At 38.2% G+C, this 18,473-nt stretch overlaps 1 protein-coding gene across 1 annotated transcript; it reads left to right on the forward strand.

Moving 5' to 3' along the window:
- The first annotated feature begins 3,666 nt into the window (after nucleotides 1–3,666).
- Nucleotides 3,667–17,084, forward strand: LOC139718477 (uncharacterized). Its single transcript, XM_071629950.1, has 5 exons — nucleotides 3,667–4,112; nucleotides 13,423–13,707; nucleotides 14,668–14,898; nucleotides 15,827–15,883; nucleotides 16,996–17,084. The coding sequence occupies exons 1-5, from the start codon at nucleotides 4,010–4,012 to the stop codon at nucleotides 17,010–17,012; spliced, it is 693 nt and encodes a 230-aa protein (XP_071486051.1). The 5' UTR covers nucleotides 3,667–4,009; the 3' UTR covers nucleotides 17,013–17,084.
- Nucleotides 17,085–18,473: the final 1,389 nt, after the last annotated feature.

Raw genomic sequence — 18,473 nt, forward strand, 5'->3', positions numbered from 1 at the left:
CATACACACACATAAATAGTATGTTTCGATAGTAATTGTCTTCTCAAGAAAATTGTGCTTTACTTTTTAGTTCATGTGACACCGTGAGTAAAATTTTTTCATATGCCCATCATAATATGTCTATCAGAGCAAAGGTTTAACCGATCCACGACTTACATGTTTGTCTCAATGAATCTGTATTTTCTTCTTTTTCATATACATTTTATATGTTTGGGTCAAATATCCAAGACAAAACGTTGTTTGTTTTGCTTTGTTTCTTTTTTTTTTGTGGGGGGGGGGGGGGTGGGTGGAGGGCGGGGATATTTCTCAGACATATCTATGTTTATTTTGTGATATGTATCAAATTTTGAAATTTTCTCTTATTTATTAGTAGGATGATAGTGCTTGGTTTGGCTTTGGCTTGAATTGCTGCCTTATTTCTGCATTTTTCAAACACAAACAAAATACTATATGACATAACAGTTAAATAACAAATCATAAATTTTATGCATATTCGGTATCTAAATGCAGCGTGCAATATCTAACACACTTCAATCTTATGAAACATTTAAGCAATATAACTCCATGCCTTTCGGATAATGACAATAACGTTTCCATTAATTTTATCATGCATGTCTTTAAATCTCTTGGAAATGAGTCCAAAAAGTACAACTTTAGCCGCAAAATTGAAATGAGAAACGTTGAAAAAAGGGAAATAATATGTCATCTTTGAAGAAGACGAAGAAGACGGTTAATTACGTAGCGATATCTTTCTATTTCCACTGTTTGTATTGCACCTAGGCCATCGGGTATATAGTGCAAGCATTGAATATTACTCCATCCAGTTGAGCAAAATACACATCATCACCAAGAGAAGCGAATATCCATACAACTTTTCTAACGTTGGTTTTTTTTTTTTCTCATGTTTCTTTGCTTATTTCAGTGTTTCTGAGCAATACAACATGACTGAAGGATATGGATAAAATTTTCAAATTTGACCCATATTCTGTTTGGTTTTTTTTTTTTTTTTTTGTGCTGATGCCGAGTATGGTTTCGATCTTCTTTTTTTCTTCTTTTTCTTATTTTTTTTTCAAAGATGCGTCTATCGTTCTATGGTGGAAGTGACCTTTGAGGAGATTTTGCACCTTTTGAGCGTGTCTTGTAAATACTCGTGATAGTCCTGAAAGTAATTAAGGCCTAACATGCCGTCCTCACTGTCTTTTCATTAGTATCATAATTATTATCTTAATTGATTATTCGGTATTAAAATAATGACAAGTTTACTGCCGGTTCAGCACCACCAACGCTTGAATGAAAAACATGAATCGCCTCTGGAACATCGTGAGTTAATAATGAATCCTATGAAATAAGAAGCCATGTTTTCGATACCCTGTGAGTTCAACATTGTCAAAGCTCCCGAAATAGTAGCACTACCCAATTGTTGTTCATAGGCACAATGCCTTGCTCGTAAACAACAATCAACGTGGGAAGGTCATCGTTAAAATCGATGATTATTTAAGGTACTGCCTGAAGGGGGCGCCCTTGCATACCCTGTAAAATACGTTGAGCATAAATTATTAGTCAGGATCTTACTTTTCTTTTCCTTTTCTCTTCCATTCGTTGATTCCTCGTTGTCAACAGTTGAGTATGTGTTGATAACTTACTTTTGCGAAGGGTCTGTGAACGCAAAATTCTGCATTAATCAGTTTATTCTCTTCTTAGTTTAACGCAATGTCAGCCACTATTTGAAACGACCAGTACGGCCGATACATTCATATACAGTAGATTTCTTCTTGTCTATTCAACAATGCCTACTTTAGGGAAATCATTCGAAGAATTGAATACTAGTACATAACCTGGTCCTGCTTTTTGCTACCAGTCTTATCATAAAGAGGACATTGTGTCCATCATGCATGTAGCAATCCACTTGCTCGTAAATTGCACTCTGGGTTTGCGAAGTTATGAATTAATTCTGGACTACCACCATATTAGAACATTGTGAGTTCTGGACAACACATCCTGATAACTTATGGCAAATTGATAGAACAAAAAATAAACAAGTAAATTATACGACGTCATTACTAATTATACTCTTCACGTAAACGGTCTGTAGATAATGTTAAGCTGTCATATTGTCTACTCTATATACAGCGTATAATGATAACCTACGCTAGCGCAACCTACGCTAAGACAGTGAAATAGAGTACGGAACATACAAAAGGAATTAACGTCTCTTTTATCGAAAACTGTGAGTCACATGATAGCTTTAAACTTACACAGTACCAGCGGTAAAAGACTTACATTCTGAACTTTATCATAATCATAAGATAATAATCATTATCACATAATCATTTGCTAAAAACTTGTAAGAAGTACCGGGTGCTGTTCGTTATTCCGAAGGTTCGCTATTCCGAAGGTTCGTTATTCCCAAGGGTCGTTAATCCGAAACACGCAAATTCCCTATACCTAGAAGTTCGTTAATCCGAAAATGACAAGGGGTTCGTTAATCCGAAAATTTGTGGCGTTATTCCGAAGGTTCGTTATTCCGAAGATTGGTTAATCCGAAAATAAATTCGGAACAATGAACCTTCGGAATAACGAATCTTAGGAATAAAGAGCCTTCGGAATAACCTTCGAATAACGAGCTGTAACCGAAGTACCAACGATCATTGCTTCGTTTATGGGAAGCCCAAACTCGCAATGATAATATAGCACTTCCAGCAGAGAAATCTTATGTATCTCTCAGACTGATAAGAGAAATAATCGAATATTGATTGTCTTAATGACCAAGAACCACAAGTATTGGTCATTACGTGCACATTTACACCACAATCAATACCGACCGCAGGTATATAGGTTACCAGAGATGGAGATCGACCTTGGAAGTTGAAAGTTAGTCTTTACTTTTAGTCAAGTCTAAAGTTTTTACGATAATGTGTTTGTCTCTATTTACCCCTCACTGTTTAATGAGTCCATGGTTTATCTTTGTCAAATAAGCGTTTTTCAAGACTTGTGTAAATTTATGCCTATAATATTGGTAGGTATATCTAAGCAAAGAAACAAAGACAGACCAAGTGAGCAATGTAAAGAAGGATAGAACAAACGAAAGACTACGATCTTCTAGTGCAACCCACCCCGCTCGTAGTTGTGTTTATATGTGAGACGAAATGACATCGTCTGCCAATGTTAGTAAACGCTGATCGGTAACAGAGATACCACGATCTCGTATAGTTTTCTCCCCGTGTAAACACATCACCCCCTGTGCGTATCCATTGACAGGTACACTGCATCGCGTGCAACCGCAGAGGTCAGTCTGCCGGTGAACCCGCCTTTGTATCGATCATGCAAATAAAGATTCACAAAGCGTCTCGTTTCTAGGGGACGGGGGATTAGTACACAGCGGTAGAACAGCGTGAAGAAGTTTGAGCTTATGACAGGGTACACAAACTTCCGCACATGCACGAAGACGTTGCATTGTAGACGGTAGGCCCACTATCTTTAACGACTCGCAGCCGTGAGCAAAACCGAAAGGGGCTTGTCGCCGCACCTGGCTCTCGAAGAGTTAGCGATTTGGGCAACAATATTGACGTTATCCATTGGGATTTGGAATAGTGTTAGTCTGGGAAAGACGCCCCTTTTGCTTGGTGAATCTCTGTCGATTATCTATTTTCCCCGGGCTTGTACCTATTTCCTTGACACCGTTGTTGACACCGATCTGCTTCGAAGTGGGCTGCAGCGCCGCCACAATGTAAAACCTTCTTGGGGAAGGTGCGATAAAGTCATCAACAGAACCCTTAGTAGTTCACAAAGTCTACTTGGATACGCACGTAGCCAATGATCTTTATTGCTGTGCACGCGGATATCACATACTCACTTTGTCATCTTGATAGAAAGCCCCACATCCATAGAACGTTGGTCAAGAATTAGGGGGAAAATTTTCTGCCGCGAGCTTCCTAAAGATGAGATCCACCTTCTTCGCCTATCTTTGAGACCATAATTGTGAGCGATCAACTACGTGTCTCGAGACATAATGCCAGTAGCAAAACCGAAGGGAAAAGCGAAGAAAGATGACAGTGCCAAGGCCAAGAAGGAAGAACCTCCCCCAACGCCTACAGACGAGAACTTGAGTCCGGGTATGTATCTCGTAGACGTTGAGCTCATCAAACGTACAGTACACTGTACGTTTACTGGACTCTTTGGTTTCATTTTTGTTCATTTTCAACAACAGGTACAATTATTGTATTTCACGTTGTTGGTATACAAACAAAAGAATATAACACCCTGTCATACATTGTACATGTGGCGTGATATTGTTACATCCATGGCACACATCGTAATTCTCAAATCTCGACAAGACCTTTCATAGCATCCACATTGTTAGAATACAATGTACATGTATGTCAGTGCACAGTAATAATTATCACAATTACGTAGGAAAATATCATTTTTACCTCAGAAGCACAACATAACATTGTACACTGTGTACGTGGAAAAGGCGGCAACAATACACCGATGGGCTGAAATTTGGCCGAAATCACTATTGAGTTATTCTTAACATGTCAATAAAGCCTAGAGTACAATAATTATTTTAGTTGCCAAAGCAATTAAGGAGGGACTCTAAACAGGAATCGCTCCAGCAAGCAGCATGACTGAAATCCTAATATATTATTATCACAGCTACCATGTAGGAAGATCTGAAATATACATGTACGTAAGAATAAATGCCACGCAAAAGACATGAGAAATCCTCAAGTTAATCTTTCTCCGTGCATGCCTCAATGATGTTTTGTGTAAACCAACAAATTGACAAAACTATTAGATAATGATTAAAACATAAAGTAACCTGACCTGTACGTACATGAGCATTTACATGTACAATGTATGTTGGCCTACATGTACAAGTATTTCCAAAGCTTTTGATAGATTTAAGAAATAGAAAAAATAAGCGCGAGTGTGCTCAATGTTATACTTTAAAAATGTGATATAGATCATTGCACCGCATGACCTCAAGCAGAGGAGAGTTACTTACAATTGTACGTGTACACTGTAACAGAAAAAAATGTCAGTCTATTTTGTATAGAAGAAACAGCTAGAAGCATTCAAAGCGGTATCTTCATCTATTATACACGAAATAGATAGAGAGTGAGTTTGCGGTTGTTCCCATGGCACGCATCATGAGAGCCACTCGGCACAGGGATTGATTCGTTTGATATCTACACTGTAAACCGTGAATACAGAGGTTGTACATCCAAACCTCAGAGCGAGTCGATGTTCTCGATGATGCGGATCTGTTTTTGCACGGTGGTTGATCAAAACAATCAGCACGAACAAACTTTATCCGCACAGAAAAAAAAAAACAACAACAAAGAAACAAACAGTTGACACCAAGGAGTTCGTCATGTTATGCTATTTCATTATCATTATCATTGTTATCAGTATTATTATTGTTATTATTATCATCATTATCATTATTATCATTATTATTGTTGTTATCATTATTATCATTATCATCATTATTATTATTATCATCATCGTCATCATCATCATGTCTTATTACTCATTACTTATTACCCATTACTTACTCGACCAGATAAAGAGTAAATGCTTATCATAAACATGCCAGTAAAAGACTGCAAATTTCTAGTTAGGAAGTTGAGTATGAGTACAAGTTTTCCGCGAACGGGTGGGTTGATTGTGGAAATGGCTGGTAGTTCTTTCGGTGTTTTCCCCCTTTCAAAGCACAGTGGCTGGTAAATTGCAATATTCCTTCTCTTCCGCATGTTCCGGATACATGCACACTTGTACATGTACAAATGTACAAGTGTACATGTACGTGCAGCAGTCCCGCGATTACTTTTTCCCCCTTTGTCTCTGATTTCCTGAGCAAAAACAAACAAACAAACAAACAAACGAAACAAAACAAAACAAAACAAAAAACTTTGTAACTTTATCGGTGAGTTCTAATTACTGTATCACTCCGTGACGAGATCATCTACACTTTGTACCTCTCTTTTGCATCATCATACTTGATACCTTTCTGTGTGTCTATATGTTTGTACCTCTGATCTGTCTAACTAGATCACATGATGAACAAAGTTCATACCTTCGTATTTGATAATATAATTGTTATGTTGTGGATGAATTATTGTGCAAACTAATTTACACTTCGAATTGGCTCATTCTCATACCACAACTGATTAACTATCATCGACCCTTCGCCCACATTTTGATATCATTACTGTACATTTCAGCTTAACTAGTCCTGACTATAATCAGCGATGTTACCTCATTAGGGGAGAAAAATAGCCTTTTACATACTGTATACTAGTATGCAGCGTTCGCCTTTTCAAGGTTATCTTGATACACATCAGCAAAATACACTGTAAGTATCATCCTTTTGTCAATGAGATCGGATTCAAAGTTAATAGATTGCAAAGGGAATGATGACACCCGCTGTAAAGTTGAGTGGATAAAGCCTCCATAATATACAATGTATTATTCATGATAGTCATTGTATTACGATCATAATCGAGCCCATTTGAGGAGGAAAATAATGATTGACTGGAACTTGGGTCGTGCTTTATACTTGTTGCGTTTTCATCGCTGTGTACCCGTCGGGTGATTTCTTCGTATCGAGACCTCCGCGATGCCTTTTCCAGGCGATGTCATTATCTTCAGCAACTGAGTAAAAATTGTAATGTAGTACAGATCACCCACGATGTTTCCTTTATTTGATAGTCTTTTTTATCTTAAAATTTGACAAGGAGTCCCGCCCCTCCCCCCGGGCGCTCATTGTATAGCTGGTGCATGTAGGCCCTATACATACAAAGATTTTATCACCGATTTACATTCTTCTCCACTCCACAAAAAGTATACAACTGTGTGTCTTTTGAATATATTCAATGGAAACAGACGGTACACAAATTGTAATTGCCCACCAGTAAAGCTTGCAACCAAACAGCGAGGCAGATACGTGTACACCTATATTGCACACTGTGCTACAGGCAGAAAGCCGTCATGATTTACTGAGCACGATGTTTATTCTCAATTGAAAATAATCCAAAAGACCATCACGGCGAAATTGACAAATGAAATTGAAACACACCAGCAACCATGGTAGGCCTAGATTGCAATAATGCAGTTGTATAAACGCCGTTGTCAGTTGATGTATTGGTTACATTCAATCCAAAGCATGTGGTCATGGCTTTCTGACAGCTTATTTTGAAAGTCTTCATGGAATATACTATGGTGGAAACATTGTGCGCCATAGCTTATGATGCCGTGGCAAAGCTCTAAATTTTCCATTATAACAAACTGCTAGAAAAGAAATAACGATGATAATGATGATGGCAACGAGTTGGATAGAGTTACTGTACACTTACACGTTACATGTATACACAAACCTCATACAACCAGTGCAAACACTATAAAGGCTGTCCTGGATCGAAACATCCAAGACATTCTCACCATTACATAAAATCTCCGTGAACCAAATTGGACCTAATCATAAACACGTTATCAAACTTCGTTTTCAACGGTATTTAGAATGTCTCTTACTAACATATAAGCATCAAATCGACATATTCAAAAAGCAACTGGCGAAGGTATACAGATGTAACTTCCTCAGCGGGAGAAAAACAATATATACAAAGTATATAATAGGACGAAACAAAATAAAGTGAGGAGCAAATCTCGATCAATTACATGATGCTGCGGTGTGTATACCATTAATTGTACTCAGAAAATTTCTTGGTGACAACTCCAACTGCCGAACTATTATAACATATTGTAAATCGCATTGATCAAGCTGTATTACATGTATTTTGAAAGCATCGCATTAAGAGGGTTATGCTTTGGAAGTAAGCTTTAAATCATACATGTAGATTATTAAATATAAGAATAGGCTGAGAATCAGCATCGACACTGTCCATACAGTAATATCACCAGACAAATCCGGTCACAGGTGAGTCGTATTTTGCTTTGTAATAGGGGCGATAGTCCAGTATATGCATCTGCCGGAGACAACGCTAAAAGTATTATTCTTTAACAAGTTGTAGCCTTTTGAGTAAGCGTATTAAGTCATTTACTTTATTGTGCCTGCTATGAAAACATGCCTAATGTATCAAATTTATATCACGCATTCACTATTCCTCCACATTAATTTGAAAATATACCCAGTATCCCAATGTGAACATTAACATCAACTATTATATCTCTATCAGTAATATTTTTCAAATGATGTTTAAAAAAATATAGAAACCCTTCTCCTTATTTGTGTCAATTTCATGGGACGACATTTAGAAATGGCAGACAGGGAAAATTATTTCTTGATCCATGTCTACATCACACAAATCAATACACCAACTCAGGTCTTTTGCATGTGTACTTCTTACCATCAGTACTGACAATTATGTTCATCTACAATCTGGTGTACAGGTTGTACATGTACAATATATATATCAAGTATATTAGGGAATTTTATTTTCTGAGTATATAAATGAAAAACAGGTAAAGGTTTGTGTTCAAACTACATGGAGAGATGCTCAACACGTTCAGGTATGCAAATTGTAGATCACACAGACTTGACAATAATTTTTCTCATTCTCTATAAACATTTACAGTTCAAAACATGTGTGTCCGTTCTTTTTCCAAATGTGTACCAATCTGCAACTCTAATTTATCTCTTTCATACAAAGCAACATAGTTATAACGAGGGTGAAAGTCAATTTACAGATCAGTGTATACCGTCAATCAAGTATTAACCAATGACAAAGTGAAACGCAAACAGGGTAATAGATAGAGCAAAACTACGAAACACAAGAATTGCATGCAGTTGCATGTACAATGTATTCGGAGAGAGGACCAGCAAGATCTCACCAGGGAGGTGAGACACCTCCTTGATTTTACCCATAGCCAAGAAATCACATTGAAGGGATTGTATAGTATTGGTTGAGATGAGGATTCGGCTTGAACTTTTTGCGAAATATAATTCTAAGAGTATTTCAAAGTTTATTCGATGGGAATCGGTCTTGAAATGGCTGAGATATCCAGAAAACAAAATTTGTAAAACTCAAACAATCCTAATGAAAGGTGGGTCCAACATTTTATTATTTATTAGGAACACTTTGGTTTGGATATCTCAGCTATTTCAAAACCAATTTTCATCAAACTTTGAATTCCTCTAAGAATTGTGTGCTCTTTCACATTTCATAAGAGGTTTCTAAATTATCTCTCAAACAAGTTGAAAAACCTAAAGCCTGATCTCAACCGAAACTGTATCATCCCTGTAAAGACTGTTGGAAGATGATACCTATACCACCACAGGGTGCTCACCTTTTAAACATCATTGTGTCATGGGTTGGATCATATTTTATTACCACTCGGTATATTGGTTCGTTTGTTTTGCTTCGTTTTTGTTTTGTTTTGCTTTGTTGTTTGTTTGTTTGTTTGTTTGTTTTGGATTTTGTTTTGTTTTGTTTTGTTTGTTTTTTGGGGGATCTTTTTTTTCCCGTTCTTTCGTTGTTCCTGTGTGTCAGTTTGTGCAGTCTGTCTGAATAACTTTTTTGTTTGTCTTTTTACAACAACAGCGTATATATACAACTGTACATACATGTGTTTTTACGTGTACATAAGTAGCTACGACTTGATCCACTTTGAGTTCGGGCGAATCTCGAATTGGCACGGCGCGGATAGTGATGAATCAATGACAAAAAAAAAAAAAAAAAAAAAAAAAAAACCCGCAGCTTGTCTCCGTAGTAACCAGAAAGCTACTTCATATTTTATTAGCCATCACTTAAATCTATTGCAGGACTCGACAACTGCTAAGCGTGCCTTGATGTACACGGAGATTACCGATCGCAGAGCATGCAGCTGCAATGTGGAGAGCAGATATCACTAGTACCCGAGTACTATAGACTTTTAATTCCGACGATATTTGCTCCACGCAAATAATCTGCCGTCATTAAACTTTACGAAGGGGCGTTTGATCTAACGCAACCAAGGTGAAATGCCTATTTTTACTTCGTCTTCTTCTTCTTCTTCTTCTTGCGTAGGCCATAATTATGAGGCAGCGGCAGCTAAATAAAATCTCTCAGGTGTTCTAGCCAACCTACAAATGTACATTTCCTTCAATCGTAATATCTCGCGTCAGTAAAGAGCCTCAAGACTTACAATATACAAATGTAGTTCTACTTATGCCCTGTTTTGAGCATGAACACAGATCCTACTACTAGATACCTGTATGTCTCTAAACTGTGCATCATGAGCTGGAGTATTTATGATTTAACGACATGGACACGGGGAAGAAACAAACAAAAACATGAAAAAAGGTAGCGTCAACGTTGTACAAGTACGATACACTTTCTTTGTTATAGTTTGTAGTTTGTTTCTAATAGAAACACAGTACTAATTTTTACAGAAGTATATTCAATATGCAAGTGCTATGTAGCGCTGAGTAACGTGATTATAGTTACATAGTGATCGTTACAAGCCCCGATCTTGTCAGACGGGGATTTGTATTTCGTTCGAAGTGTTCTGAAAAAAAGATGAAAAGTTTTTACAAGACAGTGATAAGTTGAGATGACGACTTCTGATTTATTCCATTTTGAAATGTTTGCAATACATTGAAAGTCTCTACCAAGAAATTCTTATTTTATTTTTTTTTAAGTATAATCACTTTGAGATCAAAAGCGGAAGATTACTGAAGATCGGTTGATACTGCTGTTTCCCGATTTGTCGATCGTCGATTATCCATCTAAAAAAAAATGCGTAGCAACCACGATTGGGTATGCTATAGTCTTAGACTGTCGTACTTCCGGCGAACCAATCTTGGCTGATATTTCGCATTTACGTCGTCACCCAAGTGAAATCGTGTTATTACTTATTACAGCATTATTTCACACATTTCTTATGCATATGTGTACATTTCAGAGTAAAAATCGACAGTTCTGCAGACATGAGAACTATGCAAAACTGGGCGTGCCAAAATGAAACCATGTAAGCGCGTATTGTATTTTATAGTCCTTACTTGATAAAAACGCGCATATCTCATTCACACGCTCGGTCCGCGTACCATGTGACGCGCAGCATGCATGAAAGATCAAAACCCGGCATCGTGCAGCTCTACAGAGAGCTAGAGCTGTTCGTTTGAGATGATGAAGCGGAGATGGGGAAGAAGAGGAAGAGAAGGACCACGAGTAACCCGCGGAAACAGAGGAAGACCAGTGATGGCGACGTCTATGATATGCGCAGCGAGCTGCTTGCCACTGTCGAGCGAATTTGCAACAAGGAGAGTCAAAATCGCCGGGACGGCGGGGATGAAGGTGAAGGTGAATGTTACCGAATCCAGAGAAACTGAGAACTTGGAGGGTTAACGTTGTTGTTGCTGTTAGCGTGGGAAGAGGTACATGTAAAAATGTATGTGCGAATTTTTCGGTCCAGTTTCTCTGTTGTTTAATATCTTGAGGCATTCATGTACTCTGTATGTATAGGCAATCGACAAAGCCTAGTCGGTATTCGTTCATGATCTTTTTTCCCCGTCTCTTTCGTTTTCGTTTTCGTTTTCGTTCTTATAATAAATTGGAGGCTTTTGTTCATCCATTTTTCCTCATCCTCAGCTTTCTTTTGTTCCTTCGTCATCATTGTCATCTCCTTCTTTCCTTCCTTCTTCCTCTTCTGTCTCCTCCTCTCTTTCAGTCTTCTTCTCTTCGCTTTATCCCTCTGCCGTCGTTTTCAAAAGTGTGGGGGGCCCACTTCTGGGTTTCATGAGCTAACAAGCTAAAAAAAAAAAAAAAAAAAAAAAGGTCCTCAGCTCATTATCTCCCCTTTCCGGGTGTTTTCACCTGACAGGCAAAAAAAAAAAAAAAAAAAAAAGGTCTTCAGAGAAAAAAAAACATAACCTTAACGCCGCCATACTTAAAGATCTCTATCTACTGTATTTATATTTTAGTGCCACTTACGTACTTCCGGGTTAAAAAAAGTGTGGGGGCCCAAAGTGATGACACCTTATGTATTCCTTTGTATGGTGCACAAAAAGTGTGGGGGCCCGAGCCCGAGCTATTAGTTGGGTGCCGCCAGGCATCAAGCAAAGAACACTACATCACGCCAGTTTAGTTGTCTACAATTTTTATTTGCGCGGTTTGAGACTTGAAAAGAGCACCTGTAAATATGTACATATAACATTGCTTCTGTTAATAATGTAAATACGTTATATACAATGCAATCTATATCATTGAAAGGACTGGCCTCGACTAGCCTGCACGCTGTTGCTGGTTCTTTTTTTTTTTTTTTTTTTTTTTTTTTTTTTTTTTTTTGCCAAAACTGTACTTCAACTATTGACTGTTTTGACTATGTTGACGATGTTAGTTTTGTAAATAAATTTCATTTCATTTCATAAGTGCGCCTTGTCGTCACGCGAAAGGAATCACGAAAATTCTGCCATTTGAGGCTCTAAATCGATAAAGAATTCTCTCGCTGTTGTACAGTCGTCACGAGCAATATTTCACCAAACTACCATAACACTGTCTAATAACTTTGTGCTTCATGTCAATTTCCGTGTATTGTCTTATATGTAGGTGCGTATGGATCGGTCGCTGCATCTAAACAATAAATATTATCGATCTTTTTATTGTGTTGTTTATTGGGGCTTTGAGTATCTCCGATTTGATTATGTTGTATGCATGTAATCTACATTCACGAAAATCTAGGTCGTTTAAAAATTGCTAGGGCCTTTGCCGAATGAAATACGTACGCATGAACTGTTCCAGTCAATTTATTGATTTCATCAAGAAACCTGGAAAATAAAAATGAGTACAGAGTAATGTCCTGACAAAGAAATGTAATATGAGGGGATGGGGGATTTCTGATAACAGAATGGATGAAGAAAGTGTCCTGTACACTCAAACATATACATTGTTGTAAGTAAAATAAACTTGGTATATATACATGTACATGACACATTGTATATGCAAATATGGATGATTGTGTTTATGCTCTCACGGTCATAGAAGTCGTAGATGCACAAAATGATTATTCCCTCGCTGGTATCAAAACCGTTTCGTGAAATGCTTCATTCGTACACTGTAATATGTCTTGGGATGTTGTGGTTTCATGCGTTCTTTTGCACACAATGTTTGAAATATTGGTATACAGCTAGCATTTAAGACCGTGCAGGTTAAAGTGAATACATTACCATTCATGCATTAAGAGGTGGAGAATAAGTTATCAGCAACAATATGAAAACAGTACATGACAGACATTATTCAGTGAGAGTTACTCAGTAGTCATTGTGTCGGTTGTCGTTGATTAATCGTCCCATATTCACTACAATTATATAGCATTAAGCACCGCTGTACAGACATCCAAGTACATTATGTAAACGAAGTTGTTGGTGGTTGAAAGACAGGCTTATTAGTAATTTTTTTCTACTACTCTTTTGTTTCGTAGCCGTACAGGAATGCCGGCAAATTCTCGTGCTCTACGGCCAGCCGCTGATCAACAACGTGATGGCCTACGACATGCTGCAGCACCTCCAGGAGAAGGTGGTCATCGACAACGAGAAGGCTCGACTGATGAGGCGGATGGGGAAGGGGCAGAACGGCGAGACGAACCGCCTGATCCTCACCGAGCTCGGGACCCGCGGCGTGCGTGAGTTCGAGGTGTACGTGGAAGGGTTACGCAAACAGGACTTCAATCTTCTCGCCGACCTGCTCGAACAAAAACACTACTCAAGTAAGTTAGCGAATCCAAGGGATATTCCTCCGTCCGGACAGATAGATGTGTCTTCCGGCAGTTTATTGATTTTTATGTCGAAATCCGAGCCTTTGTCTATTCGTGGACAGCGCCCTCTTTGTTTCGCCAACCGGTGTCCAATTCTAGGGACAACAATGCTTTGTTCTCTGCCCTACTGGAAAGAACACAGTGTCCCACAGTGTGTTTACAGTGTGTTCACAGTGTGTTCATATAGTTGACTATGTGAAAACGCTCGAATTTAAGTGTGAAAGATGATTTCACACTGTGGTGTGGTTTTCACAGCGTGTTCACATAGCAATACTTTGTTTCACACTGTGAATTGACGACTCGCATTGTGTTCACACTGTTAAAACGCTCGACTTTAACAGTGTGAAGAGATTTCACACTGTGTTCACAATGTGTTCTCACTGTGGGACACTGTATTCTTTCCAGCATTCTGATCTCTGTAATATCTCAGAAATCCTTCTCTGGATGACGACTGACCCAGGAATGAAAGGCATCAGGATATCAGTTAATCTGCATGCTAACCTTCTGTTTTGGTTGGGAAATATGAATTTGTATATTTAAAAGTCAAATTATTTAATTTTGAAGTATGTAAGTGCAGATTACTTCTCGTTCTTGTTTTCAATGCAAGACCAGAAAAGCTGTGAAAATGAGTTTTATTCTGCTCTTTCAGTATTTGAAATAAAATTATTTACAGACCCTAATGTTCAATAGCATTCTTACTGTTGTGTTCGTGCATGGAAACGATGCAAATGTTTATGATAATCATTATTATTAATATCAAAATCCAGTCCTTCTAATGGTTGAAAAATGCGTGTTGTTTTTGCGACTGGGGAATGTATTTCGTATTTCGGTTTGTTTGCTATTAAATCCATCGGAAGCAGTTGGTTGATATCTTCCGCATCTCTCTTCCCTTATTTTTTTTTTCTCTGTCAGAACTTATCAACATTCTCGATCCCGTTGCCAAGAAACTCGGTCACCACTGGAAGAGGGTTGCGCTGGAGCTGGGCACCGCCGGCTTCGTGGTAAAGATCGAGACCAAGTACTCGAAGATCAGAGAGCAGTCGCTGTACAGCCTGCTGCTCTGGGAGGAAACGTCGGGCGTGGCCGCCACGGAGAAGAGATTGGTTGACGCGCTGGACTTCTGCGGCATGAAATGGGCGATTGGTAGGTTGAGATGATGAAGCACCTGGGTATGTCTGTAACCATGGTAACCAGGAGATCATGGTAACAAGTCAGTTCGGGTTTAGATATAAAATTTGTGCATGGGTACAAATGACTTTTCTTTTTCTTTTTTTTCAGTTTGCTGGGCACAACGCTCCTTTAATTCAAAACGATATAATGCATAAACTTCCCCATCACGTAACAAATTATGGAATTCATTAGTCATGTTCAAACAACAGGATGATCTTGCATAGACCAGGTGACCAGAATGGTTCGTTAATTATTAACAATTAGGAAAGCACCGATGTCATTATTTTGCATTGAATGCATTAACAATCCTTTTCTATTGATATTGCCAAATCTGAATTGCTATCAGGTGTATGTGCTTGCAAACACCAATCAAGTCATTTACACGGATTACTTGAATAATCGTGACATCACATTTGCATGTCACGGTGCAAATCAAAACAAACATGCCCTGATGATAAAGTTGATGACTTTATTCTGCTCATGTGCAAATAGGAACCTCGAACTGGCTTACTGCCAAGTACAGGAACCTATTCTGGTTTCCAAAAGAAAGAAAAAAAAAGAAAAACAATGAAAGAAAGAGACTAAAACAGACGTGCATAAATATAATGCGTAGGACAAGATCCACTGAATCGATTTTCGTTTCATGCCGGGATGACCCAGGTTAACGAACTCTTATAAAACATTTACGTTTGGAATTTGATAACTTGTGATCATGAATGTTGCATTAGATGTGCAATTTAAGACAAACTGTACAATAATCATCTTAATGTGAAACTCCATACAGCAACCCTTTACGTTGTACATGGAGTTATCATGATCTGTCTATTCTCTGCGACAGTGTACAGTTTGCTGAGCAAACTTTTCCGTTTCATGTTCTATGTTTACTTATTTGTTTCTGCAGCATATATCCGGAAACTACAAGGGAAAGGTGGCAAGAAGAGGAAGGGAAAGAAGAAAGGTAAAGATAACAAATGCAAACTTCACCAATATATATATAATATAGTTGTTGTTGTGTTTAAAAGAAAAAAGAGAGAAAAAAATATAGACAAATAATAAGGGAATTACAAGGCATATTTCAGAATACAATCATAAAGAAGAGAGTATGAACATAACTGCTCATGGACCAAACCGCTCGAAAAACTAGATCAATATTTACATGGATGTTTTGAAATGTGATGGCTGAACGTGGCCGTTATTCAGACTTGGCATAGATTTCCCATGACGGAACGATTAGCGAGCGACTATACAATGTAGAAGGGAATCATTTTTATTGGAAGTTGATTATAAGTACAGCTGTATCCCGGTTGATGAGAACGTCAAGTAAATTACATTTTGCATTTTCATGTGATCACAGTTTCATCTTCATATTCGACGAACTTCGGCTCCACTTCAATTCTTTGCCCCGTCGTTGAATACAGTTAACGCTTGAGGATTTTATGTTTTTATTGAAGACTTCGTAGAAGTGTTCTGATGAAATGCCTTCTAGAAAATGTCAAATACCATAGTAACTCACTGCAGAAAAGTAGCAACTGACTGAAATGTTACTGGAATATGCTGTCGTAGCTCTATGTTGGTTCACGCCTGTTAAAACAAAAGAAAAAAAAAACTGCATTGACCATTAAAATATGAGTTTTTTGTTGTGTTTTAAATGCTACGAATAAAACGTCATTTTCACAGATGCCGAGAGTTACTATTTTGCCGTATTTTGTAATCTCGGGTTTTATGTTGTTTTGTTTTGTTTGTTGTTGTTTGTTGTTGTTGGGTTGTGTGGGTTTTTTTTCCAAAACTACTGCAGGTTTCATTGGAAATACCGTTTTCTCTCATACTACATGTGTACATGTAAATTGCAGGGAAATAAAAATAATTTTATACTGTTTTTCCTGCAGACTTTTTTTCGGCGCTCAGAGAACACTGCCATGGTATTTTTCAAAGTTGCCATCCATATATTCTGGCTCTCTGTGCTGAATAAGACAACATTTGTACGTGAAAATCCAATTGCGAAATCTCTCCGATGTGTAACAATAATGTAACGCGGTGTATTTTTCTTATTTCTGTCATCTATCTCAACAGGGAAAAAGAAGAAGTGATGAGCGCCCTCTACGACGAAAAAGTCACATCGGTCTGATCGACGAGGAAAATGCCTACTTGCCAGTACAGAGGGAGCCAGCTTCAGTTTGCATTGAGAAACACTCCTCTAGTGTATTTCTGTATTGTGTATCTGTTTTTGTGCCTTGCTGCTCTTTCTTCCACGTCTGTAGAAAACTAAACCAAAGTACAGGATGCTCGACCGAACTAAGATATTGACACCTTCAACCAGCATGAATGGCGACACCACCTTGCCTTGAGAGCTTGAATCACAGATTACTTAATTGTCGCACAGCGAACTGCGACTATGGCTTCAAAATGTATAGTCAAGCGTTACGACTGTAATTTCTGTGTATCACCTGATTCCTATTACTGTTCTCAAAACGCTAACTTTGTGTGACTTGCTTGTCACTTCAGATAATGTAATGTTAGTGTCTTAAGGCCACGGCACACCATGCGTCTTTCGGTCGCACGACTCACCGACTTTGGATCCGAAATGAATCACAATAGCCTCAGAATAAATGTTTATTTCAGATCCGTAGTCGGTAAGTCATGCGACCGAAAGTCGTATAGTGTGCAGTGCCCTTTAAAGCGTATAGAGTTATTGCAGTAACTGTTGGGGCACTGCATTCTTTTGTGTTTTTAATTTAGACGGTGGAAATGTGAGCGCTCTCATCCTTTTCTATTGCGCTTGCTTGGTCAACAGTAATCACAAATCAACTGAGTGTTGAAAAGTTGAATCGCAGTGCCTTGAAAGTCAATCGTTGTCGAGTCATGTCTTCTCCTTATCAGTCAAGATTCGAAGTAACCAAACATGAAATTTTGCACCACCCTATCAGCTGACCATAACGGAATCTACGTTAAAATTACAGGCGGTTTACTCGTGTGGAGTGTGGTGTCTGAGCTTACTCTTGCAGTTTCTTTGCGTTCCTGAGTACCGGTATATCGGCCGGATGAAAATGACAAAGAATTCCAGGAATTGGACTGCATCGAGTACCTGGAGTTTCTAGGTCAAGTTGTACAATTTTCCTCGTCTTTTTTTTTGTCAAAAGATTTTTGTGTATCAGGCATTTCGTACTGCTCAAAATCGTTTATAATTGTCTGTCATCTGAAAGTATGAACAATTTGAATTGGCGGCGAGATGGGGGTTTTATTTTTAGACTTTTGAGAATACATTACCATCCCTTGCCAAAAAAAAAAGAAAAAAGGAGGGAAAAACCTTCAAATCAGATAAAATGGTCTTCAACAATGTCTTGGATCAAACAAACCATAAATGTATAAGATTACAAACAGGCAGATAAGCAAGAGAGCTATACAGGAGAGAAAGGCAGAGAAAGAAATGCTTGCGCGACTGTTTCAATCGTTTCCTTTTCTCGGTTTTCGTCATGAACACATACTTGTCATCTCGAACCTCCCACAGGTAACAAAAAGTGAAAGTGAACAGTACGTAGATAACATTTCCA

The sequence above is a fragment of the Diadema antillarum genome, unplaced genomic scaffold (assembly GCF_040938485.1).
Source record: "Diadema antillarum isolate AM-2024a unplaced genomic scaffold, OU_Dant_1.0 scf00000095, whole genome shotgun sequence".
In the NCBI taxonomy this organism is placed as follows: domain Eukaryota; kingdom Metazoa; phylum Echinodermata; class Echinoidea; order Diadematoida; family Diadematidae; genus Diadema; species Diadema antillarum.

What these genes read in the sequence shown, in the direction of transcription:
- LOC139718477 (XM_071629950.1), top strand. Translation starts at nt 4,010, where the DNA reads ATGCCAGTAGCAAAACCGAAGGGAAAAGCGAAGAAAGATGACAGTGCC. An exon ending in CGAACAAAAACACTACTCAA is followed by an intron (nt 13,708 to 14,667) that starts GTAAGTTAGCGA and finishes TTTCTCTGTCAG; the next exon opens with AACTTATCAACATTCTCGAT. An exon ending in CGGCATGAAATGGGCGATTG is followed by an intron (nt 14,899 to 15,826) that starts GTAGGTTGAGAT and finishes TTGTTTCTGCAG; the next exon opens with CATATATCCGGAAACTACAA.